This window comes from Oryctolagus cuniculus, chromosome 5, assembly GCF_964237555.1.
Source record: "Oryctolagus cuniculus chromosome 5, mOryCun1.1, whole genome shotgun sequence".
NCBI lineage: Eukaryota > Metazoa > Chordata > Mammalia > Lagomorpha > Leporidae > Oryctolagus > Oryctolagus cuniculus.
Genome location: NC_091436.1, coordinates 8690452 through 8718059, shown reverse-complemented (window position 1 = coordinate 8718059; position 27608 = coordinate 8690452). Strand labels below are relative to the sequence as shown.

The 27608-nt window shown below is 52.9% G+C and overlaps 1 protein-coding gene across 2 annotated transcripts in view; it reads left to right on the top strand.

Annotated features, from left to right (window-relative positions):
- FNDC1 (fibronectin type III domain containing 1) overlaps positions 1 to 25724 on the top strand; it is a 98046-nt gene extending 72322 nt beyond the window's left edge. For both annotated transcript variants that reach the window (XM_051854191.2, XM_051854192.2), the window contains 8 exons: positions 1034 to 1177; positions 3551 to 3781; positions 8235 to 8343; positions 13935 to 14014; positions 18972 to 19001; positions 20488 to 20649; positions 22289 to 22411; positions 25006 to 25724. In XM_051854191.2, coding sequence (XP_051710151.1) covers positions 1034 to 1177; positions 3551 to 3781; positions 8235 to 8343; positions 13935 to 14014; positions 18972 to 19001; positions 20488 to 20649; positions 22289 to 22411; positions 25006 to 25121 — 995 coding nt within the window. In that variant the 3' untranslated portion in view covers positions 25122 to 25724. The remainder of the gene's footprint in view (positions 1 to 1033; positions 1178 to 3550; positions 3782 to 8234; positions 8344 to 13934; positions 14015 to 18971; positions 19002 to 20487; positions 20650 to 22288; positions 22412 to 25005) is intronic.
- The last annotated feature ends 1884 nt before the right edge of the window (positions 25725 to 27608 follow it).

The window sequence follows — 27608 nt, the reverse complement described above, 5'->3', positions numbered from 1 at the left end:
TCCCTTCCCTCCGTTCCTGTTTGCACAAAGCCTGTGACGCTGCCCCTGGTGATTTCTTGTCTCAGGGTATCTCGAGTAGTAGGGGTGCGGTCACAGCCCCGGTAACTGCTGACCCACGCGGCTCTGTGGTCAGGGCCCTGTGGGGCGTGAGAGGGTCGATGTTGCCTCTGAGGTGAAGGAGGTCCCTGGGGGCCAGCGCTGTGGCCGCGGGGGTCCCACGTGGGCTCTGGCTCGGCCTCACGTCCCAGCTGCTCCACTTCCGATCCGGCTCCCTGCTAACGCTCCGGGGGGGGGGGGGCGCGGAAGGCGGCCCAAGGGCTGGGCCAGGAGCCCGGAACACTGGCTCTCCACCTGGGTGCGGTGTGCCAATGCTTAGGCCATCTTCCGCGGCTTTCCCAGGAGCATTAGCAGGGAGCTGGGTCAGAAGTGGAGCAGCCGAGGCTCGAACAGGCGCTCTGGTATGGAATCTACTGTAGCATGCGGTGGCTTAACCTGCTGCACCACAGCGCTAGCCCCTGAGTGGCCTTTTTCAGTGCTAAAAGATTCTTAGTAGCATTGACCTCCACCGAAAGAAAGGCCATACACAGAAGATAGGTTTGTTTTTTTAAAAAATTCACGTTTATTCTCTGATGGGATCGTTCATGATTCTAAAAGAGAAAGCGATGCAGGCAGAGATGGCCATGCTATGCTGGCTGAATTCTAGGGTGCTCCAGCCCTGATCCTAAATCCTTGTCTTTGGTCATCTGTGTTTCTCTCTCTCTCTCTCTCTCTCCCTCCCTCCCTCCCTCCCTCTCTCCCTCTCTCCCTCTCTCTCTCTCTCTCTCTCTCTCTTTTTCTCTCTTTCTAGCTGCTTTCAGAGGGAACTAAAGTGGGGAGACGTGCTATTTTAGCAGAGAAAGTTACTTGCTGGGACAGTGTTTGCTTTAGGCCGTGAGTGTGCAGTCTACACCTGCGTCTTAAGGAGGCTGCATTTGACTGCAGGCGGTGCCCTCTCGCAGCAGCACCTGACTCCAGAGCCTTCGTACTCTTGCAGATTATGTATTTGAAACCTCGAGGCCACCGGCCTCCACGAAGCCCACGACCACAGCTACCACACCTCAGGTGGTCCCCGAGGAAGGCACCATCCGTTCCTTTCCCGAAGAGGAGTTCGACCTGGCCGGAAGGAAGCGCTTTGTTGGTAAAAACCCTTGCTGTGACCCCCCAGTCAGAGAAACGCAGGCTGTGGCGCCGACGGTGACGCATCTCTCGGCCTGGCCAGGGCAGGCGTTCTGAGTTTCCCCAGACTGCGGCCCCAGTGCGGGTCACGCAGGCAGTCAGCCCGGCCTGGATGCGTGTGGGTTTGCTCTCTGTAGAGCTCAGCAGGGGGGCGGGCCCAGGAGACTGGCATCCAGCAGCGGGGAGATTGGCCTTAGGGTAGGCGGCACCCAAACCTCAAGGGCCAGGACGGCTCGTGTTTCCAAGACGAAACATCCCCTGCAGCCTGGTCTGCGCATTAGGTTCTCCTTCAAGGTAACCAGGGCATCAGCGAGCGCCACCAGCACTCGGGGGTGTTGCAGAGCCAAAGCTGTTTTTTGGTTTTTTTTTTTTTTTTTTTTTTTTTTTTCTTTTTTTGACAGGCAGAGTGGACAGTGAGAGAGAGAGACAGAGAGAAAGGTCTTCCTTTGCCGTTGGTTCACCCTCCAATGGCCGCCGCGGTCGGCGCGCTGCGGCCGGCGCACTGCGCTGATCCGATGGCAGGAGCCAGGAGCCAGGTGCTTTTCCTGGTCTCCCATGGGGTGCAGGGCCCAAGCACCTGGGCCATCCTCCACTGCACTCCCTGGCCACAGCAGAGGGCTGGCCTGGAAGAGGGGCAACCGGGACAGAATCCGGCGCCCCGACCGGGACTAGAACCCGGTGTGCCGGCGCCGCTAGGCGGAGGATTAGCCTAGTGAGCCGCGGCGCTGGCCAAAGCTGTTTTTCTGCAGTTATTTCCTGTGATTTTCATGAATCTCAGGACTTGGGGTCTAGGAGTTCCTTTCATTCTTCTTCCTCAGTAATGAAAACACTTTCCCTAGGACGTTCCTTGTAACTAGCCTGTGCTTGGTTCTCCCCGTAAGCCTGCCTTTCCCGTGCCCCTAATGAACTTGGCTAATGAGACAGCTGGATTTAAATACTGCCACGTGGAGACCAGCAACAGCTGAAGTAATAGCACACGTTTCTGTTTCCAAAACAAACGTTCTGCCACAGACAGAAACGCTCTCGCCCAGCCAAAGGTGTAGTGATCGAGTGTCTGAACCAGCCATGCTTTGAAGGACCAGAATGTCAATGTGAGGTGGCGTTCCTGCGGCAGAGGCGTGTGCCGGCCCAGCCCGTGCAGCCGCCTCGCAGTGTACCCAGCGCTCCGACTCTCCCCTCCACAGCCCCGTGACAGAAGTTGAAACGCATTCAGGACTATTCTTAGATGTTCCATAGCGCCCTTCAGAGACCGAAAGAAAGGCTTACTGTTGTCTGACTGTTCTCAACTGTCCATCGCTCTACAAAACATAGTCGAGTACTCCCGAAACTCCCTAATGATATGTGTGGACAAGCCCTAAAGGCCTAATTTTATATGAATTATTGGAAAATGGAGGAGCTAAAATTGCATTCAGAGAGTGAGAACATGGCTCTGAAAGATGCCATGGGCTCTTTGGAAACTTCTGGGCATTGTCACATAGGGGCCCTTGAGAGTCTTGCTTGGGTAAAGCCCCAGCCTCACCTCTTGGGCATTTCTAACTTCTTAAAGAGTGGGATGTAAGAGAAAACAGCTGAGAGCTGGGGGCAGCGTGCCCTGGTGGATGAGCCCTGGGCGGGCAGTCCCGGTGCCAGCAGGCGTGGCTGGAATGAGAGCATCGGTCCCCATCCTGCCTGCGCCCAGGTCCTTTGTCTGCACCAAGACTAGCAGTACTGAAAAGGCTTCAGCCTGCCCAGCAGTAAGCGGGGCTGTTAGGCTGAGCACTGATGACAGAATCATTCGGATCTGGATAATTCATGTGACCCTGCCTGGCTGTCCGGGGCTGGCCTTACACACAAATCCCTCATAGAGTTGTGGGACGTTGTGAAATTCTAGTGGAACCCATTTGGGCTGAGGCTAGAGGCCATTCTTATCAGTGTGCATTTTGTCCGGGTTCCAAGAGAGTCAAGGAGATGGTCTGGACTGAGAGCATGCTCATTAACTGTAGGGTGGGCCTGACTCAGGCTTTCCCAAGTGTTTGGGCATAGCAACAACAAGCTGTGGGCTTATATTATGCTGGGTTACAGTCTGGAGATATTTCCAAATCACTTTGAGGACAGTTGGCCATGCTGGTAGGGCAGGGGACTCTCTTGCCATCCCCAGATTGAAAGCAGTGATGTAGGGAGCCTCTGGGAGGAGCCAGGCATGAGCTGTGGGACTTGACACCAGCTGATGGCCCCGGGGCGTCTGTGTGACTGGAAGGGGTTGAGCACCAGATCCGCCTTCACGCAGCAGGTACTATGTCTCTGCCTCCAGAGAAAGTCGTCAGCAATGTAACTGGTTGTCGCTGCTCTCTTCCAGCTCCTTACGTGACGTACCTAAGTAAAGACCCAGCAGCACCGTGCTCTCTGACAGATGCCCTGGATCACTTCCAAGTGGAAAGCCTGGATGAAATCATCCCACATGACCTGAAGAAGAATGACCTGCCCCCTCAGCATGTCCCCCGAAACATCACTGTGGTCGCCATGGAAGGCTGTCACTCGTTTGTCATTGTGGACTGGGACAAAGCCTCCCCTGGAGATGTGGTAACAGGTGTGTTCCAGGATGATGCTCGGAGTTCCATGGTTCTGTAGGTGGGGAATACAGACAATAGAGAAGGATGGATGAGTCGATGGATGCATACATGGAGGAATGGCTGTATGGATAGATGTACATGGGTGAGTGGATAGATGTGTACGTGGGGGGATGAATGGATGATTGTATACATGGGTGAGTGGATAGATGTGTGCATGGGGGGATGAATGGATGGTTGTCTACATGGGTGAGTGGATAGATGTGTGCATGGGGGGATGAATGGATGGCTGTCTGCATGGGTGAGTGGATAGATGTGTACATGGGGGGATGAATGGATGGTTGTCTACATGGGTGAGTGGATAGATGTGTGCATGGGGGGATGAATGGATGGTTGTCTACATGGGTGAGTGGATAGATGTGTACATGGGGGGATGAATGGATGGTTGTCTACATGGGTGAGTGGATAGATGCGTGCATGGGGGGATGAATGGATGGCTGTCTGCATGGGTGAGTGGATAGATGCGTGCATGGGGGGATGAATGGATGGCTGTCTGCATGGGTGAGTGGATAGATGTGTGCATGGGGGGATGAATGGATGGTTGTCTACATGTTTGAGTGGATAGATGTGTACATGGGGGGATGAATGGATGGTTGTCTACATGGGTGAGTGGATAGATGTGCACATGGGGGGGATGAATGGATGGTTGTCTACATGGGTGAGTGGATAGATGTGTACATGGGGGGATGAATGGATGGTTGTCTACATGGGTGAGTGGATAGATGTGTACATGGGGGATGAATGGATGGTTGTCTGCATGGGTGAGTGGATAGATGTGTACATGGGGGATGAATGGATGGTTGTCTACATGGGTGAGTGGATAGATGTGTACATGGGGGATGAATGGATGGCTGTCTGCATGGGTGAGTGGATAGATGTGTACATGGGGGATGAATGGATGGTTGTCTACATGGGTGAGTGGATAGATGTGTACATGGGGGATGAATGGATGGTTGTCTACATGGGTGAGTGGATAGATGTGTGCATGGGGGATGAATGGATGGTTGTCTACATGGGTGAGTGGATAGATGTGTACGTGGGGGGATGAATGGATGGTTGTCTACATGGGTGAGTGGATAGATGTGTGCATGGGGGGATGAATGGATGGTTGTCTACATGGGTGAGTGGATAGAAGTGTGCATGGGGGGGATGAATGGATGGTGTATACATGGGTGAGTGGATAGATGTGTACATGGGGGATGAATGGATGGTTGTCTACATGGGTGAGTGGATAGATGTGTGCATGGGGGGATGAATGGATGGTTGTCTACATGGGTGAGTGGATAGATGTGTACGTGGGGGGATGAATGGATGATTGTATACATGGGTGAGTGGATAGATGTGTACATGGGGGATGAATGGATGATTGTATACATGGGTGAGTGGATAGATGTGTGCATGGGGGGATGAATGGATGGTTGTCTACATGGGTGAGTAGATAGATGTGTACATGGGGGGATGAATGGATGGTTGTCTACATGGGTGAGTGGATAGATGTGTACATGGGGGGATGAATGGATGGTGTATACATGGGTGAGTGAATGGATATATACACAGGTGGATGACTGGATTCATGAGTGGATGCAGGTATGGATGATAAATGGCTTGGATGGATGGACGAGTAGATGAATGTATACATGGATGTATGTATGCATGGGTGGGTGTACTCAGTGATGGATGAGTAGATGGTTGTGTACATGGATAGATGAGTAGATGTTGTGTACATGGATGGATGGGTTGGATGGATGGGTAGGTGGGTGTACACACGGGAGGATGTATATGGGGTGGATGGGTGGATGAGTAGATGGTTGTGTACATGGATGGATGGATGAGTGCATGGATGCATACATGGATGGATGGGTGGGTAAGTAGGTGTATACATGGGTAGGTGTATACAGGGGTTGATGAGTAGATGGTTGTGTACATGGATGGATGGATGGATGGGTAGGTGGGTGTACACACGGGAGGATGTATATGGGGTGGATGGGTGGATGAGTAGATGGTTGTGTACATGGATGGATGGATGAGTGGATGGATGCATACATGGATGGATGGGTGGGTAAGTAGGTGTATACATGGGTAGGTGTATACAGGGGTTGATGAGTAGATGGTTGTGTACATGGATGGATGGATGGATGGGTAGGTGGGTGTACACACGGGAGGATGTATATGGGGTGGATGGGTGGATAAGTAGATGGTTGTGTACATGGATCAATAGATGGGATGAATGAAGGATACAGATGCTTCCTTCCAACAGAATGAAATGTAGGCAGCAGGAGAAGCCTGGTGGGGGAGTGTAAAGAGAACTGGATGGAAGTTGGAATTCCTGAGACCTGGTACCTACTTGGTTTGCCTGACCTTGGGCTGCTCTATCTCTGCGGGCCTTGGTCTCCCGTCTCCCCAGCAGTCTATGTAGAATCCTGCAAGTGACAATGGACAGAGGTAGCCACTCGTAAGGTCAGATGGCAGGGATGGTGATGAAGAGTTGCCGGCCGTGCATCACCCTGTGTCCGAGTCAGCCCTGGGATTGGGACTCTGCCTGTCCCCTGCCTCTTGGTGCTGTCTGTTTCCTAGCCAGCCTGGGCACTGCATGGTTTTTCTGCTTTCTGCTCCTTAGGCCTCATCTCATGCCATCCCCCGTTCCAGCCACACTGCCTCCCCCTAGCATCTTGGCCCAGGTGTCCCTCTCCCTGGTATCCTCCCCACTCCTGCCACACACCTTAATTGCTTCTCATCCTTCAGATATCAGCCCCATTTGTGTGTCTCCCAGGAAGCTCTTCATGTCTCCCACAATAGCTCAGCTCCCCACACACCTCCTGGAAGCACTGGTCATGGCTGTGGAATTCCAGGTGTGAACATCCAACTACTTGAGTTCCACCTCCAGCACTCAGTGTAGTATCCGACAAACAGTAGTCTTGCCATAAACACTCGATGGGTGTTAGACCTTAGATATTTAACCTGTCTCTAAAGCTGTTTCCTCTCATATCAAAATAGGGATAGCAACACCTACATACAAGGTTCATGAACATCAATCCAAGTAAAACAATCAAAAGTGTTTATTTAGCGTGATGCCTGACACATAAGAAGTGCTTGAAAGATATGTTCTTCCTTTTGTCCTCATAAGAGACTGAGTATTAGGGATGCAAGAGATGCCCTGCGCTGTCACTTTGAACTTCACTTTGCCTCCTGGAGCAGCCTTGGGGCTCGGCAGGTGTAGGAGCTGCGGCCGCACCTGGGGAAGGCTGTTCCCAGCAGATAAGAGAGACTGGACATCAGGGGGACGGGCTGCCTGAGTGCTGACATCAGAAGGTGGCCTCAAGGGCAGGCAGGAACCTTCGCTGGAGGGCGAGGGTCTCTGTGAACCGGGGGTCTTCAGTCTCATGCACAGGCACAGTATTTGCTGTCAGTGCTCCTCCCTTCAAAGGAGGGACAGCGGTGTACATCTTGCGAGGAAGCTGCTGGTGTTCTCGTCTGCTTCCTTTTTCTCTGTGCAGTCAAGGTGACCGTGATCGGTTCTGAAGACACGAGGAAGCCGAGGGAGTGAGAGGGAGCAGAGAAGGAAGCAAGCAGGGAGCCGGCAAGTCATTAGCAAGCATCTCACTCATGTGTCCATCTCTGTCATCAAATGTTGAGGTGGATTCGTTCTGAGAGGAGGAGCATGGTGGGGGCAAGAGATGTGGGGTCACCACACAGACCCCAGGAGCCAGGTGAAAGCAGGCCAGAGGCGAGCAGCCCGCAGACTCGTTTATTTCAGTTGCTACAGCAACTTATATAGTCGAGACCAGCCAATCCGGTCAAGGGGCGGTCTATGCCCTAACCAATCACAGCCTGTTACCAGGCAGTTTCTAAAGGCATCCAATCACAGCCTGTTGCCAGGCAGTTTCTGTTGCCAGTGGCCATCTTGTCATGGCCTTCTGATTCCACCACAATCAAAGAGGTGCCAGGGCTGTGTGCCATCCTGCCACTCGCTGTCTTTGGAGTCTACCCAGGGTCAGGTGGACGGCCCAGCCTCAGCCCCATCCTCTCACGGGGCTGCTCTGTGTATCTGACTTGGTCCCTTGGTACTCATTGTGTTCGTTCATTTTTTTAAGATTTATTTATTTATTTGAAAGAGTTACAGAGAGATCTTCCACCTTCTGTTTCACTCTCCAGATGGCCGCAATGGCAGGGGCTGGGCCAGGCTGAAGCCAGGAGCTAGGAACTTCAGCCAGGTCTCCCACATGGGTGCAGGGGCCCAAGTACTTGGGCCATCCTCTGCTGCTTGTCCCAGGCCATTAGCAGGGAGCTGAATCAGAAGTGGATCAGCCAGGACTTGAGTCAGCACCCATACTGGATGCCAGCGTTGCAGGTGGCAGCTTTATCCACTATGCCACAGCGCTGGCCCACTCACTGGCTTCTCTGTTTCCATCCCAGGTTACTTGGTCTACAGTGCATCCTATGAGGACTTCATCAGGAACAAGTGGTCCACACAGGCGTCCTCTGTGACTCATTTGCCCATTGAGAACCTGAAGCCAAACACAAGGTACGAGGTCTCAGTCAGTCCAAGACAAGAGGGCTGCCTGCATAGGCACAGATATCCTTCAGTTGAAAGGGAAAGAATGAAGAAAAAACGTTTTTAGAATTTAAATTCTCTTTTTAGTTCTCATCGAATGTCAATGAATGCTGACCAAGTGTCATATATTCTCAGGTAACACGACGACTAACTATGTTGTAATTGTTAGGTTACAGTGTTTATATTTTACTCCATGTTTTCTTTTTATTTATTTATTTATTTGACAGGCAGAGTGGACAGTGAGAGAGAGACAGAGAGAAAGGTCTTCCTTTGCTGTTGGTTCACCCTCCAATGGCCGCCACGGCCGGTGCACCGCGCTGATCCACAGGCAGGAGCCAGGTGCTTCTCCTGGTCTCCCGTGGGGTGCAGGGCCCAAGCACTTGGGCCATCCTCCAGTGCACTCCCGGGCCACAGCAGAGAGCTGGCCTGGAAGAGGGGCAACCGGGACTAGAACCCGGTGTGCCGGCGCCGCAAGGCAGAGGATTAGCCTAGTGAGCCGCGGCGCTGGCCTACTCCATGTTTTCTTAAACACTACTTGTACCATTTAGGAATGAAGGGTTGCTCTGTGTGTTGAAAAGGGATTTATCCACTTGTCGTCACCAGTGTGGCAGCATTAGGCGGCACAGCCCTGTTATGTGACATTAATGGAGTAGCAGTTGCTAAGCAGCTTACTTGACTGATACGGAAGACCAGTCAAGAAAGAGGCATTCTGCACACTGATGAAGTTGCAAGCCTGTTCGCGTGAACTGGACAGTGGCTGGTCAGTGCACCATTCTGGAAGGCAGAGTTCATAGCCCTCAGCATGAAATGGGAAAAACTGGATCCCAGGGGCTGCACAGGGAGCGACTGTGCGTCCTGGTTTACACTGTCTGGTTCTGATGCTAATGACCATCAGAAAGCTCCCCTGGCCGGGGGACACGGGCAAGGCACCAGGCATGGGCTGGTCAAGCAGAGATGCACGGCTAAGCTGGATCTCTGGGAGGAAACCCTGGTTCATGCATTTCCCAGTTTCTGTTTTATAAATCCTTCTACCCTGGCCAATTTCAGAATCCCCGTGGGCTTGCAGAAATCCTGCATGGAAGCGATGGGCCCCCAGGCTCCAGCACAGGCTTGCCTTGGCCTTTGTTTACTCAGCAAAGAGCTCATGGGCCTCGGGGGTGGGCTTAAGGGCTCTCATCTTCTGTGTCGTCAGAGGATCACAGAGTTGGAACAGAGCACTCTGCCTACATGGACTCTGCAGAAATAGAACTGGACGGCGGCCACAGGCACCCAGCGACTCGGGAGCCCGCTGGGAGTTTGCTCAGAACGCTTGAATGCGCCATCCGGGCTTATTTGAACTGAGCTTTTACAAACTATTACCAGTTTCAGGATTTGGCAAATAAAAAGACAAAGTAGTGAAGCAGGACACTGAGAAAGCATGAAAAACAATTAACCAGAGCAAACAAAATTAGAGCAAGCGAGGTCAGCATCATTTTTTTATTGTGTGCAGAGTGACAGTACGTTTATAGCCCAGCCACAGGATTGGAAAGCTGGACGACGCCTTCCAGATGTTTTCCCACATGGCTGCTTGCAACAGACTTGGCATCCCAGTCTCCTGACTGCTCCCTGCCATGTGCCTCCAGTCAGAAGTCCTGGTCACGCTTTTGCTGGGCCTGATGGTTGCAGACTTTGCAATAATGTCAGGAGGTGGTTATGCAGGATGGCAGCTTATTCAACAGGTGCTTGTCCTGTGATGTGGTTAGCATTCAGTTTGGGTGGGCTCCCCTCCCACTGTGCATCGGGGGTATAATCTGGGGGACCGGGGGTTGGGGGGATATGCATGACCCTCCTGGAGCTTGCAGTCTGTTAGAGGACACAGGTTGTCTTTCAGCAACACAAATGTGACTGCTTCTGCTCGTGTCATGAGGGGACACTGTGCTTAGGGGTAGAGGGGCAGTCGGGTCAGCCTCCCTGCGGAAGCCTGATCTCCCACACAGGTGGTCACCTGGGGAAAACATGAGTGCAATGGAGTGGGGCAGCCTTGCTGCAGCCAGAGAGCATGGCCCAAAGACTGGTTCTAGGAACCAAAGGGGGCGGCTCAGTGAGGGCTGCGGGAGAGGAAGCTGCACCCACAGTGCAGGTGGTGGTGGCCGTGGGGGTAGGGCTTGGGTCCCCTGGGATATCCTGGAGTGGCTGCACACAGCCTGTGTGGCTCCTACACCAAGTTCCCCAAAACTCTCGGAACAGCTGCTGTGTTCACAGCTAGGAGAATACAGGTGTGACACAAGAATGGTTGTTTGTCTCCTGCATCGAGGGGCTCATTCCGTGAGGTCCCACTCCCCACTCCCTGGGGCCTCTTTGGGGGACCAGCCCCAGCCAGTGGAGGAGACACAGGGAGTCAGCCACTCACGGAGGAGGCAGGCACAAAAGGCAGCTTTGGCTCCTAATAACTGGGTCTTGGTTTTCACTTTACGTGAGATTATTGACCTTATTCCCTCCAGGGAGCCCCATCCCGCTGTGGAGTCTGCGTACTTTACGTCCATAAGGACAGAGACTTGTCACTTTCGAGATGTCCAAAAGAAAGCGCCAGAAGCTTATGTAGGAGGCCAGGTCTGCCTGCTCTTGTGACGGGTGAGGCAGCGGCTACTCAGATATGAAGCACATATTTTAGTCCACAGGAAAGTTTCCTGTGGTTTTGAAGATGGGAATTTCACTTTTCTCGTAACGCCAGCTGTTTTTCTGTGCAGCACACTCAGATTTACTTTTACATATTAGGTGAAACAAATGGGAAACAAGGAAGCCACAGAAAGTTCGTGGAAAAATGGAATTAAAAGATGCGTTCATTTGAATGCAAAACATTTTTGAACTCTGTGCATAATTTTTTCCATAATGTGTATTTTCATGAGCTTTTGGAAGGATTCTGGTATGCATGGATTTCAAAATTCTTTTTGCCAACTTGTGTGTATCTTCTAATGGAGTTTCCTGTGAACTCTGAGAACCTCTCCTTGGCCTCGGGGTTGGCGCTAGCGCGTGAGAATCCTGTCCGCGGGAAGGTAGATTGCAGTGGGAAAAACAATCTCGCTGCAAAACCAAGTTTGTCTGAGCGGTGGGTCTCAGCCAGGTGCTCACCCTCTTAGCACCGCCTCATTGGCGCGCATGAGCCTCCCTCTGCAGAGGGAGTCCAGCAATGGGTTAAGGAGCTATTTAGCAGAAATGTCCCTTAGTCTCTGAACAGAAGTGTCGTTCCTTAAGGAAAATTTGAGCAGGGTCGCTGATGTATGCCAAACCCACTGCTTGAGCTGCCTGCAGAGTTTTTCCTTAAATAATTCTACAACCACTGAATAAAAGTATGCACAACTGGGAAAACACCCACTGCAGAGTGAACTGAGGTTGGGGAACTCATGTGTTTTTAATTGTGCATATCTTTTTTTTTAAATTAAATTTGAAAAAGAATACTCTTAAATGAGAAGTGAATGACTTAAGAAGACTAATTTTGCAAACCATTTTTTCGGTTTTTCTGTTTAATCAAACCCAAGTAAAATACCTCTGTGCCTGTGAGGCCAGGCCCTGCCTTGACCATCCCAATTGCTCAACCACTTGGCGCTAGGCAGTTGATGTAACAAGTCATTTAACCCTTCACTCTCTGTAGATAATTCATCCTGTTACACTTAGTACATTTGAACTACTACATAATCGCCAGGCCTGACTTAATTGTATAAAGAATATTGTAATATTAATTTTTTTTTATTTTGAGAAATAAGACACGGACACACACGCACACACGCACACACGCACGTACACACAGAGTGAGTTTCCATCTGCTGGTTCACTCTCCAAATGCCCACAACAAAGCCAGGAGCCAGGAACTCAGTCTGGGCCTCCCATGTGGGCGGCAGGAGCCCAGTCGCTTGAGCCATCACTACTGTCTCTAGGTGTGTGCATTAGCAGGAAGCTGGATCCAACCCAGGCAGTCCAGTGTGGGACATGCGCATCTTAAGCAGCATCCGAATGGCCGGTGTAGTGCCCACTGCGGGTTCTGTGGTATTTGTGTGACATTCTTTCTGGCCAGAAAACTGAGCTCTCCACAGTGGCCCAGCGCCGCCACCCCTGGGCTGCCTTCATCCCTCTTCCGCTGTGAGCAGCTGAGACCAGGGCAGCTCGTGTGCTACGTGCTGTCTCACTGAGAATCGCGGCAGGGCTCTCGGCGTGGTGTTGGTCTCCAGCATTTTCCTAAGCACCACTTTTTGTCTGTTAGCTCATGTAAGAGTGCACGGTACGCGGCTCCCTCCACATGAGCCAGCTGACTCCGTGTGTGTCTGGCACGTTCTCTCTTCCAAGACGCAGTGCAGCCCTGAGCAAGGGCTGTCGCTCCAGGCATTTCCACGTCCCCTTTCTGCACTCGCGTTGTCCTGGCGGTACGGGAGCTCCTGACTCAGTGACCTGCGGGGCTGTCCATTCCCAGCCCAGAGCCAACAACAGGCTCCTCCTGTGGCCACAACATCCTTGTCGCATTAGTTCCGCGGAGGAGGCCAACCTCTGGCCTGCTGCACCTGCTGCCCGCCAACCACACATTGCATCGCCATTGAATCAGCCTCCTGCGTTTCCCCCTGGCCTCAGTGATAGGCTGTGGCGCTCAGATTGCGACCAGAGCAGCATCAGCAGGCAGCAGCCCAGGGCAGGCCCCTGGGAGCCTGCACAGTCCTGCACGCAGCTATGAGGAGGGCGTGCTGCCTGAGTAACCTCTCGCTTCATTCGTACGCCCCTTCTCTTCCCACTAGCTGTGTGTCTCCACTATGGTAATTACAGAGAAACAATAATAGAATAACAAAATAGTATAGTAATAAAAAGTTTGTGAGAAATGGAATTAAAAGGTAAGTTTTATTTTGGTGCAAAGAATTTTGAAATCCATGCATGCCCGGGGTCTTCCAAAAGTTCACAGAAAGATATCAGTCTCACTGTTTCTGTCTTTCTCTCTCTGTGCCTCTCAAACAAAAAATTAAAAATAAAAGAAAGAAAGAAGGGTGGACTTCAATCTAGTGGTTAAAGCACCAGTTAGGATGCCCGTGTGCCCCCTCAGCGTGCCTGGTCAAGCCCGGCTCAGGCTCCTGATTGCAGCTTCTTGCTGATGCAAACACTGGAGGCAGTGGTGATGGCTCCAGTAGCTGGGTTCCTGATACCAACATGGGAGACTGGATTCTGTTCCCAGCTCCCAGCTTCAGCCCAGCCCAGCGCTGGCCATTGCAGGCACGTGGGGAGTGAACTAGCAGTCTGCATAGAAAGTTTGTGGAAAGGCATATAATGAGAAAACAACAGGTGGGTTCAGTTTGGGGAAGGGGCACCAGAATGAATGTATCTTTTCATTCCTCTTTCCATGAACTATTTGAAGTACCTTCTTATAATTTAGAAAAGTTATTAAAAAGGAGAATATTCAGAATAAACCTGAAGCAGCTTGTGGTGTGTGCGTTTATACAAACTAAGACTAAAAGGCTGCTGTGAGTAGATATTCAGTTGTTTGGGAGTCTGTGCCATTACACAGAATCAAATGAATCGCTCTTTCAAAAGCCGCTTTCTCCTAATTTCAGGTATTATTTTAAAGTTCAAGCCAAAAACCCGCACGGCTACGGACCCATCAGCCCCTCAGTCTCCTTTGTTACAGAATCAGGTACGGGCGTCTTCCCGGTCTTGTCTGCTCTGCTTTTGTTGGAAATTAAATGAATTTTCCAGAATAATGACAATAATGTACAAATTAAAGCAGCAGAACCCTTACTTTTGTATGTAAAAAGCTCATATTTTGTATCTTCTCATAAGGTAAGTGTTATTTTCTTCCTGCTAGGCTAAACCTGGGATGATACAATTTAAAGCAGTGTTCCCTGGCCCTTTGGGGGCGAGAAAGGTTGAATTCCAATGAAAGGAAAACCCGGTTTCCAACCCCAAGGAAAAGACTAGTTCGGGTGTGCCTGGCCCACAGCTACCTGCAGAGCTCTTTGAGCTCAAGGTCGCATACCTCGTGTGGACGACAGGCGGCTTCTTCAGTTAGCCACGTCTCCGATATGCTCTTTGCCAGGAGCCAGAGAGCAGAGTTCAATGGGAAGGTTATTCCATCTCACAGACGCTCTCTCTGACAGCATCTCACTGCATTTCGGGATGCAGGCAGGCTGAGCTCCCAGGCCCTTCAGCACAACGTCCCTGTGACCCGGGGTCTGGGGCCGCGTGCGAGGGCTGGCCCACTGTGACCACTCTTGGGTCAGCCACGTTTCCATGTGGGAAGCCCTCGGGAGTTCAGGTCAGACCAGCAGAGCCAGCCCTGCACCCACCACTCTGGCTTCCATCTGCTTAGGTATTTCCTACACAGTCACTGATACCAGCAAACTTGTCTTTGGAAAATATTTTCAGATGGAATAATTTAAGGTCTGCCGAACCAACTATGTGGAAAAAGTAAAATCTTTTGCAAGAAGATGCTTAAAACTGGAAGTACAGGCAGATGACCTCGAAGGGGTTTCACATGCCTCCTCCCTTCTATTTGAAGGCAGCCGCCATCTGCTTTCTGTCTCGATAGGCGACAGAACTTGTAGAACTTTGTGTAAGAGGACGTCGTAGGGCGTGAGCCTCTGCCTGGCGTCTGGCTTCCAGCACCATCACCTTGAGATTTATCAATACTGTTGTGTTGACCAGTGGTTCAGGACTGAGGACTGTCTCATGGTGTGGCCGTGCCAGCCCAGTCACCTGTCCACAGACACCTGGACTGTCTCATTGTGTGGCTATGCCAGCCCCATCACCTGTCCATAGATACCTGGACTGTCTCATTGTGTGGCCGTGCCAGCCCAGTCACCTGTCCACAGACACCTGCACTGTCTCGTTGTGTGGCTGTGCCAGTCCCATCACCTGTCCATAGACACCTGGACTGTCTCATTGTGTGGCTGTGCCAGCCCAGTCACCTGTCCGCAGACACCTGGACTGTCTCATTGTGTGGACGTGCCAGCCCAGTCACCAATCCATAGATACCTGGACTGTCTCATTGCGTGGCCGTGCCAGCCCAGTCACCTGTCCATAGACACCTGGACTGTCTCATTGTGTGGCCGTGCCAGCCCAGTCACCTGTCCACAGACACCTGGACTGTCTCATTGTGTGGCTATGCCAGCCCCATCACCTGTCCATAGATACCTGGACTGTCTCATTGTGTGGCCGTGCCAGCCCAGTCACCTGTCCATAGACACATGGACTGTCTATTGTATGCCTGTACCAGCCCAGTCACCTGTCCATAGACACCTGGACTGTCTCATTGTGTGGCTGTGCCAGCCCAGTCACCTGTCCACAGACACCTGGACTGTCTCATTGTGTGGCCGTGCCAGCCCAGTCACCTGTCCACAGACACCTGGACTGTCTCATTGTGTGGCCGTGCCAGCCCCATCACCTGTCCATAGATACCTGGACTGTCTCATTGTGTGGTCGTGCCAGCCCAGTCACCTGTCCATAGACACATGGACTGTCTATTGTATGCCTGTACCAGCCCAGTCACCTGTCCATAGACACCTGGACTGTCTCATTGTGTGGCTGTGCCAGCCCAGTCACCTGTCCACAGACACCTGGACTGTCTCATTGTGTGGCCGTGCCAGCCCAGTCACCAATCCATAGATACCTGGACTGTCTCATTGCGTGGCCGTGCCAGCCCAGTCACCTGTCCATAGACACCTGGACTGTCTCATTGTGTGGCCGTGCCAGCCCAGTCACCTGTCCATAGACACCTGGACTGTCTGTTGTATGGCTGTGCCAGCCCAGTCACCTGTCCACAGACACCTGGACTGTCTCATTGTGTGCCCGTGCCAGCCCAGTCACCTGTCCACAGACACCTGGACTGTCTCATTCTGTGGCCGTGCCAGCTCCATCACCTGTCCATAAACACCTGGACTGTCTATTGTATGGCTGTGCCAGCCCAGTCACCTGTCCATAGACACCTGGACTGTCTCATTGTGTGCCCGTGCCAGCCCAGTCACCTGTCCACAGACACCTGGACTGTCTATTGTATGCCTGTGCCAGCCCAGTCACCTGTCCATAGATACCTGGACTGTCTCATTGTGTGGCCGTGCCAGCCCAGTCACCTGTCCATAGACACCTGGACTGTCTGTTGTATGGCTGTGCCAGCCCAATCACCTGTCCACAGACACCTGGACTGTCTCATTGTATGGCTGTGCCAGCCCAATCACCTGTCCATAGACACCTGGAATGTCTCATTTTGTGGCCGTGCCAGCCCAGTCACCTGTCCATAGACACCTGGACTGTCTCATTGTGTGGCCGTGCCAGCCGAGTCACCTGTCCATAGACACCTGGACTGTCTGTTGTATGGCTGTGCCAGCCCAATCACCTGTCCACAGACACCTGGACTGTCTCATTGTATGGCTGTGCCAGCCCAATCACCTGTCCATAGACACCTGGACTGTCTCATTGTGTGGCTGTGCCAGCTCCATCACCTGTCCATAGATACCTGGACTGTCTCATTGTGTGGTCGTGCCAGCCCAGTCACCTGTCCATAGACACATGGACTGTCTCATTGTATGGCTGTGCCAGCCCAGTCACCTGTCCACAGACACCTGGACTGTCTTATTGTATGGCTGTGCCAGCCCAGTCACCTGTCCATAGATACCTGGACTGTCTCATTCTGTGGCTGTGCCAGCCCAGTCACCTGTCCACAGACACCTGGACTGTCTCATTGTGTGGCTGTGCCAGCCCAGTCACCTGTCCACAGGCACCTGGACTGTCTCATTGTGTGGCTGTGCCAAACCAGTCACCTGTCCACAGACACCTGGACTGTCTCATTGTGTGGCTGTGCCAGCCCAGTCACCTGTCCACAGACACCTGGACTGTCTCATTGTGTGGCCGTGCCAGCCCAGTCACCTGTCCATAGACACCTGGACTGTCTGTTGTATGGCTGTGCCAGCCCAGTCACCTGTCCACAGACACCTGGACTGTCTCATTGTATGGCTGTGCCAGCCCAATCACCTGTCCATAGACACCTGGACTGTCTCATTTTGTGGCTGTGCCAGCTCCATCACCTGTCCATAGATACCTGGACTGTCTCATTGTGTGGTCGTGCCAGCCCAGTCACCTGTCCATAGACACATGGACTGTCTCATTGTGTGGCTGTGCCAGCCCAGTCACCTGTCCATAGACACATGGACTGTCTCATTGTATGGCTGTGCCAGCCCAGTCACCTGTCCATAGATACGTGGACTGTCTCATTGTGTGGCTGTGCCAGCCCAGTCACCTGTCCACAGACACCTGGACTGTCTCATTGTGTGGCTGTGCCAGCCCAGTCACCTGTCCACAGACACCTGGACTGTCTCATTGTGTGGCTGTGCCAGCCCAGTCACCTGTCCACAGACACCTGGACTGTCTCATTGTGTGGCCGTGCCAGCCCAGTCACCTGTCCATAGACACCTGGACTGTCTATTGTATGCCTGTGCCAGCCCAGTCACCTGTCCACAGACACCTGGACTGTCTGTTGTATGGCTGTGCCAGCCCAATCACCTGTCCACAGACACCTGGACTGTCTATTGTATGCCTGTGCCAGCCCAGTCACCTGTCCATAGACACCTGGACTGTCTATTGTATGGCCGTGCCAGCCCAGTCACCTGTCCACAGACACCTGGACTGTCTCATTGTGTGGCCGTGCCAGCCCAGTCACCTGTCCACAGACACCTGGACTGTCTCATTTTGTGGCTGTGCCAGCTCCATCACCTGTCCATAAACACCTGGACTGTCTATTGTATGGCTGTGCCAGCCCAGTCACCTGTCCACAGACACCTGGACTGTCTATTGTATGCCTGTGCCAGCCCCATCACCTGTCCACAGACACCTGGACTGTCTCATTGTATGGCTGTGCCAGCCCAATCACCTGTCCATAGACACCTGGACTGTCTCATTGTGTGGCTGTGCCAGCTCCATCACCTGTCCATAGATACCTGGACTGTCTCATTGTGTGGTCGTGCCAGCCCAGTCACCTGTCCATAGACACATGGACTGTCTCATTGTATGGCTGTGCCAGCCCAGTCACCTGTCCACAGACACCTGGACTGTCTTATTGTATGGCTGTGCCAGCCCAGTCACCTGTCCATAGATACCTGGACTGTCTCATTGTGTGGCTGTGCCAGCCCAGTCACCTGTCCACAGACACCTGGATGGATTCTGCTTTTTGTCTACTACAAACCACGATGCTATAAACATTTATGTGTAGGTATTTGTACAGACATATGTTTCTACTTTTGGATAAATAAGTAAAAGGGGAATGGGGAATGGATGGATCAAATAGCACGTGTAGGCTTCTCCTCTTGAGAAACTGCCAAGCGGTTTTCCAAAGAGAGTTTTTCTTTTTAAATGAGTATTGAATTATTTTATAGCACCCAGTATCAAAACAGGACTTTCAGGGATCTACAGTTTCTGTGTAAATCAAAGTGCAATGTAACTAGAAAAGACTTTTCCAAAAAGGAAATGCTTGGGAGATAAAAACGAAGGAGAGACACTGGTGTCTCTCGAATGAGCCTTCTTGATCCAGTCACAGTGAGCATCCCAACTGTGCTTGCCTGTGAGAGGAGGCGGAGCTCAGTTACTTCTTTTTCGTTCTGCAGACAACCCCCTGCTCGTCGTGAGGCCCCCAGGTAAGTTTCTGCCCCTGATGACCTTGAGCCTCTGGCCATCGGGTTCAGTGTTGCACATGCGGCCGCTGTGGTCACTCGCGAGTAGAAGTGCTGCACCACTTGTGAGTTCTCTGTTTTCTGAGGAGTCCTCCGGTTTGTTGGCACCATTCAGCCTGAGCTTTGGAAAAGACTGTCCAGGGAACTTAAACGTTTTTATTCGTTGGTTTATTTGAGAGATAATGAGAGTAGGTGCTCTCATTCCCTGGTTCCTCCCCAAATGCCTGCAAGGGCCAGAGCTGTCCTGGGCCAGAGCTGGGAGCTGGGAACTCAGTCCGGGTTCCCCACGCGTATGGCAGGGACCCAACCACTGAAGCCATCGCTGCTGCCTCCCAGGGCTGCATCAGCAGGGAGCTAGAGGCAGGAGTGAAGCTGGGGATGGCAATTTTTAAAAATTTTATTTATTTGTTTTGGAAGGCAGAGAGACAGGGAGAGATCTCGCGTCCACTAGTGCACTCCCCAGATGCTTGCCACAGCCAGGGCTAGGCTGGGCCAGAGCTGGGGGCCGGGAACTCCATCCAGGTGGGTGGCAGGGCCCTAACGACTAGAGCCATCGCCTGCTGCCTCCCGGGGGTGTGCATTAGCAGGAAGCTGGAATGGAGAATGGAGTGAGGACTTGAACACAAGCACTCTGGCATGGGGTATGGGTGACGGTGGTGGCTTAACCACTATACCAAACACCTGCCCCAGGAGTGGGAACTTTTTAATGGAGCCATAGTAGTCAGTATCTCTGAAAACTAGAAGGGAGTAGCCAATATCTATTAAATAAGTTATTCACATAACCCTACGAATACTTTAAATTGCTGGGCAAATGACAAAATGCTTCATGTACCATGAAGTTTTACTTCGTTTTTCACACAAACTTAGAAAGCCCTGATATTGAAGTTCAAGACAGGCCTTATGCATGGCAAGAGGGATGGGGAGTCTCTGCTGAGGGGCTTGGGGTGATGCACCCCAAAGTCAGGTCTTCAGTGCAGCTTATGGCCTTGAGGTGCACTTTCCCTAAACCTGAAAACCCCTTATTGGAGCGTGTGTAGCTGAACAGGAATCCCCAGTTGTACTTCAGTACTAAAAAACAGACGGGGATAGAAGGAGGTGCTCATTGGCGAGGCAGAAAACCCGCTCAGAATGGCCCTGGGAGGAGGGAGAGGCATGGTGCGTGCTCTCTGTGGAGGGCACAGGCTCAGAACGGCCCCAGGAGGAGGGAGAGGCGTGGTGCGTGCTCTCTGTGGAGGACACAGGCTCAGGACGGCCCCGGGAGGAGGGAGAGGCGTGGTGCGTGCTCTCTGTGGAGGGCACAGGCTCAGGACGGCCCCGGGAGGAGGGAGAGGCGTGGTGCGTGCTCTCTGTGGAGGGCACAGGCTCAGGATGGCCCTGGGAGGAGGGAGAGGCGTGGTGCGTGCTCTCTGTGGAGGGCACAGGCTCAGCGCGTGTCTTTTGTGCTGTCAAGGTGGCGAGCCCATCTGGATACCATTTGCTTTCAAACACGACCCCAGCTACACGGACTGCCAGGGGCGGCAATACGTGAAGCGGACCTGGTATAGGAAGTTCGTGGGAGTCGTTCTTTGTAATTCCCTGAGGTATAAGATCTACCTCAGTGACAACCTGAAAGGTAGGTTGTTGGGGATGACTGGGGAGGGGGTGTGTGGGCGTTTTTTTGTTTCATTTTGTTTTTTGACAGGCAGGGTAGACAGTGAGAGAGAGAGAGAGAAAGGTCTTCCTTTGCCGTTGGTTCACTCTCCAATGGCCACTGCGGCCGGCGCACCGCGCTGATCCGATGGCAGGAGCCAGGTGCTTCTCCTGGTCTCCCATGGGGTGCAGGGCCCAAGCACTTGGGCCATCCTCCACTGCACCCCCAGGCCACAGCAGAGAGCTGGCCTGGAAGAGCAGCAACTGGGACAGAATCCGGCACCCCGACCGGGACTAGAACCCGGTGTGCCGGTGCCACAGGCGGAGGATTAGCCTAGTGAGCTGCGGCGCCGGCCCAGTGTGGGCGTTTTTCATTTTCTCGGATGTTGACTGGATGCTGCAGGTGCATCAGAATGCATATGGGGCCCAGACCTATTGTGGCTCATGCGGCTCAGATGCAAACCAGCCGCATGTCCTCTACTTTGGGGTAACTAATTTTTACATTGGCACCCAACAATATGTATATATGTTTAAATGCACTGCATTTTAGGAATGAAATCCAGCGTTCTTCTAGAAATTTAAACATCTGTCTTCTTTGAAGTTAATTCAATAAATAATAGGTATGACTGTAAGTGGAAGGAATTGAGGAAAAGTTCCCCTTTAACTCCTGCCATTTGCCACAACTACAGGGAAAAATATTTACATGGAGACATGTAGGTCAACAGTGCTGTGTGTTTTGTGTGCAAATGCAAATCGCATCATTTTCCCCAAGTACAGGACTGAAGCAGACACTCCATGAGTGCACTGGACTTCAAAATGCCATTTCTGTTCCACTGGCTCTGACTCACCTACATGCACAAGCTGGCTTTTTATTTTCAACTTGTACAGTTTTCAGTCTTTTAGCAAATGCATCTTTTGGGCTTGCGCTGCTCTGTATTTTGTCACCGATAATTTTGGAAAAGATCTTTGTGTCTTTCTTGCCAGGAGTGATGATTTAAGGAAAGCTTGTCAAAGAGCAAGCCTCCCTGCCCATGCCCTGTGCTGGCGGCTTCTGTGTACGTGGCCATCCCCGCAAACACTGTTTATCGCTTTCCTGTCCCTTCTCTTCCTCCCGTGCTTCAGAATTCCTGGGAGAGGGAAGCACAGCCTTTCCTGGTATCCGGGGTTGGGACGCAACTTGGCCCTACTGCACTGAGGTGGTTCAGCACCATGGACAGCGTCTGACACCACAGACACACCTTCATGTAGTCACGCATGAAAATAGGTTCTGTTTAGGGAGACCTTCCTGCCTTTCACAATCACTCAATAATATTCTTTATCACAATGTTCTTAATTTCTTTTTTTTAAACTAAAGCATAAAAGGTCTATCATTATAAGTTGAAACTACCTGTAATAATAGTTACCACTTGCTGGATATTCATTAAGTGTTCAGCATATACGATCTTGCAGAAGTCTTAGAACATATATGAGGCTGGTGCTGCTGTCACCATTTTTCATACCAGAAAAGCGTGCCGCACCCAGAGTAAGTACGTGCCCAGCCGAACGGTCCCTCAAGCGTGTGGACATGCCTCAGCCAGCTGCCCTTCTTCGCCTAGAAGCTGACCTGTTGTTTCTTCACGCAGATACGTTCTACAGCATCGGAGACAGCTGGGGAAGAGGGGAAGACCACTGCCAATTTGTGGATTCACACCTTGATGGGAGAACGGGGCCCCAGTCCTATGTGGAAGCCCTCCCTGCCATTCAAGGTAATCCGAGCTGGTTCCTGATGTGCTCAGGTTACACTGGGTGGGAGAGGAGGGTTAACGTGAGGAGAAAATTCTCAGTAGCTCTGCCTTTGATTTACCACTTGAAGATGGATTTGGGAACACTTTAGGCCACTGAAAATAAAAATAAGGAATTAGCAAACTACTCCTATCGAGTAGGTAGGGATACAAAGGAAAATAAAAGAATTCAGCCCTAACGTAAGGAATGGGCTATGAAATTGGCAGTACGCAATGACCATGATAATGTGAGACAGTAACTAAGCGTGAACACCTTCAAGTTCAGATAATGACAAGAATTGCATCATATGCTGGTCCTATTGTCAGGTGATTATGATGGTCACTGTATGATTTTGAAGGTGGCGGCCATGTGAGGATACTAACGAAGGCTTCCGGAAGATGCAGGCTCTATGGTGAGCCTTGAGGGTTGGCTGAACATGCAGGGAGTGGAGAATGGCGTGAGCAAAAGTACAGACGCCAGAGAGAAACGTGCAGACCCAGCACGTTGGGTTTCAGGAGACAGTGGAATCAGCTATTTGATTATGGCTCTGTAGGTGTGGGGGCGATGGGTGTACTCACCCCCAGTGCAACCCCCCGTGTGTTACCAACTCCCCCCACCATCAGAGCAGCTAAGTGAAGCCTGCTCTGTACCCTTAGGGAATCACACATTCTGGGACATGAGATATGCTGACCCGCCTAGATACTTAGCTTGAGAAATACTTTAATAAAACCATTACCTATTTTCAAGGATTTAAAATGAGTGTTATCAGAGTTATCTCATCCAGAGAAACGGAACCAATAGGATCTATCAATCAATCATCTATCTAAATATCTATTTTTCTATCTATACATCCATCCCACCGTCCTTCTAATCCGTCTACCTGTAATCTAATCCACCGTCTGTCTTGTCTGCTGTCTATCCACCAATCGAGGGATTTATTTTAAGGAGTCACATCATGTGACTGTGGAGGCTGCTGCCAAGCCGGAGACCAGGGAGTAGCGGCGGAAGTCCCTCCACTTGGTGGGATGTCAGCCCTTTTCTTGTCTAGACTGTCAGCTGATTGCACAAGGCCCACCATGGTACAGGGGGTGACCCGCTTCACTCAAAGTCTGCTGATTTAAGTGTTAACCCTGTCCAACAAGCACTTCACAGAATCTGCAGTGTCAGATCAAACATCCAGTCTGGCCCCACTGACTCAACATCAGCCAGCTCAGCACTTGTGTCTCGGTCATTAACTTCTCAGAATCCTGCAGTGCCCCAGGCGTGGTCTGCGTTCCACTGGTGTCTGTGCCGGCGGCCACGGTGTGCTGTACACAGGGGGCCGCTAGTCCATCAGCTCACCGGGGGAACGCAGGCAGCTCTACCAGGCTGGAGCAGCTGGGGCCAGGGGAGTCTGGAGCATGGGGCATCCCTTCCCTTAAGGGAGAGGAGAAGTGTTGCCCTGCTCTTTCTGTGGAGGGAGTTTCTTGAAAGCTCTAAGAGTCACCACAGACTCAGAATTCAGTCCTCCTGGGTGGAGCTCTGGCAGCCTGGAGACCCTAAGCTCTGTGAGCACTGGGTACTTACTGAGCTCCGTGAGCACTGGGTGCTTACTGAGCTCTGAGGACTGGGTGCTTACTGAGCTCTGTGAGGACTGGATGCTTACTGAGCTCTGAGGACTGGATGCTTACTGAGCTCTGAGGACTGGGTGCTTACTGAGCTCTGAGGACTGGGTGCTTACTGAGCTCTGTGAGGACTGGGTGCTTACTGAGCTCTGTGAGGACTGGGTGCTTACTGAGTGCTGTGAGGACAAGGTGCTTACTGAGTGCTCTGAGGACTGGGTGCTTACTGAGCTCTGAGGACTGGGTGCCTACTGAGCTCTGAGGACTGGGTGCTTACTGAGCTCTGTGAGGACTGGGTGCCTACTGAGCTCTGAGGACTGGGTGCTTGCTCAGCTCAGTGCCTGCCCCATTGTGCGTGCTCGCAGCCCTCAGCTCCACACAGCCTTCTGTGGAGAGCGGGAGGGAAGGAGGGGTGGGACTGCTCCTTCCTGCCGTAGCCACATACCTCCGGGGACTGAGACAAACCCTGCGGGCAGCCGTGACCCCGTGCACACATGGCTGTGTGTGTGGAAGTCATGCGGCGTGAGGCATGGCTGTGTGTCTGTACGGAGTCACATGCGACGTAAGGCATGGCTGTGTGTGCGCAGTCACACGTGGCGTGAGGCATGGCTGTGTGTGCAGAGTCACACACGGTGTGAGGCATGGCTGTGTGTGTGGAGTCATGCGGCGTGAGGCATGGCTGTGTGTCTGTACAGAGTCACACGTGGCGTGAGGCATGGCTGTGTGTGTGCAGTCACACATGGTGTGAGGCATGGCTGTGTGCGCAGTCACACGCGGCATGAGGCGTGGCTGTGTGTACAGTCACAGGCGTCATGAGGTATGGCTGTATGTGCAGTCACAGGCGGCGTGAGGCATGGCTGCGTGTGCAGTCACACGCGGCGTGAGGTCAGCTCTGCCTGGAGGAGGCTGGAGGTGAGCGTTGTGACCGCTGGTTCTGTGTCTGACGGTTCCTTCCCCTCTGTCTCACTGCCTCCCAGGCTACTACCGCCAGTACCGCCAGGAGCCCGTCAGCTTTGGCCAGATTGGATTTGGAACCCCCTACTACTATGTGGGCTGGTACGAGTGTGGGGTCTCCATCCCCGGGAAGTGGTAACCGTGGGCCGCCGTGCTGACTGACTCACCGGGGCTGTGAGCAGAAGGACAGCCTCAGGCTGCTGCCACCGGGTGCCGCGGAGGCCACGTGGTGGACACTGGGCATTTCAGCATCTTCAGTCTGGAACACAGTCCACTCTCGACCTCGATTGCAAGCAGGATCCAGCCTCACTGTTCGCCTCACTTGTCACGGCGTCTGTGTGGGCAGCACACCCAGAGTCACCACGAAGCCGGCAGCTGACTCCGTGATGTGCAGACGTCTGGGGCACGGGGTGTGGACGCTCTGACACCACCAGGGCATCGCACACGCTGCGCTTGCCCACGGAACGCCGCACGCTCTGCCTTGCTCATTATGGACATCTCCAACCCAGCCCAACCCAAGCTTCAGATCTCGTCTGCGCAGCAGAGCCAGGTTACTAAAAACACCCACAAAGACCTGTATCGTCCTTGAGGTGCATTGTCTGAACCCACCCACCGCTAGAGTAAACGTATCAAATGCCGTGTCAGTCCTCCAATTTGATATGTATGTATATACGCACATGCATGTGCACACTCGTCTGCAAGACCAGCGATTAAAATGGCCATGTTTGTGCTATGTTCATAAGACAGGTGTGTGGGACTCTTTGGGCAAAGGTGCTGTGGCTGACATCTTAGAGAAGTGGCCAGGGGACACGCACTGCACCCAGCATAGCCACAGGGAGTCGCATGACCCCTCCACTGCGGCTGTGCCCTGGCAGCGAGGGGGACGGAGCTGCCTCGGGCGAGGACCCCACCTGCAGGCCCACCTCAGGGCTGGGGCTTCCCGCCTCAGGAGCCTCCCCTCCCGTGTGACCGCCTCCTGGGTGGCCAGTCCAGCACGTTTCCAGATGAATGAAGATTTTAGACCCCAAGCGATTCCCAAGTCTCCCTTTCAAACTTCGCTTCTCCCCTTCCTTCACTTCTCTAGGCACCATTAGCTCTGGGAGGCAGCTGAGAGGGCGTGTGGGCACTCTCTCCCCAATGGTCAGCAGTGCTCTCTCCCCATTGGTCAGTGGGCATTCTCTCCCCATTGGTCAGTGGGCTCTATCTCCAATTGGTCAGTGGGCACTCTCTCCCCAATGGTCAGCGGGCACTCTCCTTATTGGTCAGTGGGCACTCTCTCCCTGTTGGTCAGCGGGCACTCCCCATTGGTCAGTGGGCATTCTCTCCCCATTGGTCAGTGGGCTCTATCTCCAATTGGTCAGTGGGCGCTCTCTCCCCAATGGTCAGCTGTACTCTCTCCTCACTGGTCAGCAGGCGCTCTCTCCCCGATGGTCAGCGAGCACTCTCTCCTCATTGGTCAGCTGAGCTCTCTCCTCGCTGGTCAGCAGGCACTCTCTCCTCACTGGTCAGCAGGCGCTCTCTCCTCATTGGTCAGCTGTGCCCTCTCCCCATTGGTCAATGGGCACTCTCTCCCCATTGGTCAGCAGGCACTCTCTCCTCATTGGTCAGCTGTGCTCTCTCCCCATTGGTCAGCGGGCACTCTCTCCTCACTGGTCAGCAGGCGCTCTCTCCTCATTGGTCAGCTGTGCCCTCTCCCCATTGGTCAATGGGCACTCTCTCCCCATTGGTCAGCAGGCACTCTCTCCTCATTGGTCAGCTGTGCTCTCTCCCCATTGGTCAGCGGGCACTCTCTCCTCACTGGTCAGCGGGCACTCTCTTCCCATTGGTCAGCGGGCACTCTCTCCTCGCTGGTCAGCGGGCACTCTCTCCCCATTGGTCAGCAGGTGCTCTCTCCCTGATGGTCAGCGGGCTCTCTCCCCATCGGCTTTAGAACTCCGTGCTTTCTCTGAGCTTGGCTCCTGCGTGTCCTGGGCAGCTCTGCAGGGCAAGGTGTCTGTCCTGGCATCAAGCTGTCAGCATCACGGCGAGCTGGAGGCAAGGCCTGCTGTGGGCCCTGCGCCAGCCCTGTGCCAGGGTGAGGACCCAGCGGAACGGGGTCCTTACCGGGTGTGGGCAGTGGGGCTGTGCTGCCGGGCGTCCCCCTCAGCTCCCACGGCACCCTCTCCACAGTGACCAGCGGGGAAAGAGCCGGAATCTAGCAGGAGAGAAGCCGCGTGTCAGCCACAGCCCAGTGTGCCAGCTGGTGCGGGATCGAGAAGTGGCTCCCGGGCTCCCGGACGTGAAGGAGGGACAACCAGGGAAGGAGCTGCTTGGTTTCCCGGGTGACCACTGAAAATGTGCTTCTCAGTGTGACACGGGAGAGGATTGATGGCAGACACTGCGCCACACTGATGAGGGGAACTGGTGCACAAGGTTAGGAGGTGAGAAGTCCACGGCAGGCCCTCTCAAGGCTGGAGACCTGGGTACTGGTGACGTGGCTCAGTCCGTGCCACGTCAGAACCAGAGACACCGCGGGTGTAACGCTCAGTGGAGGATGAAGGCCGCGAGCTCAGTGCCCCGGACCGAAGGCTTGGAGAGCCTGGGCGAGGGAGGATGAAGTCCCGGCCCAGGGGACAGACGCTGTCCT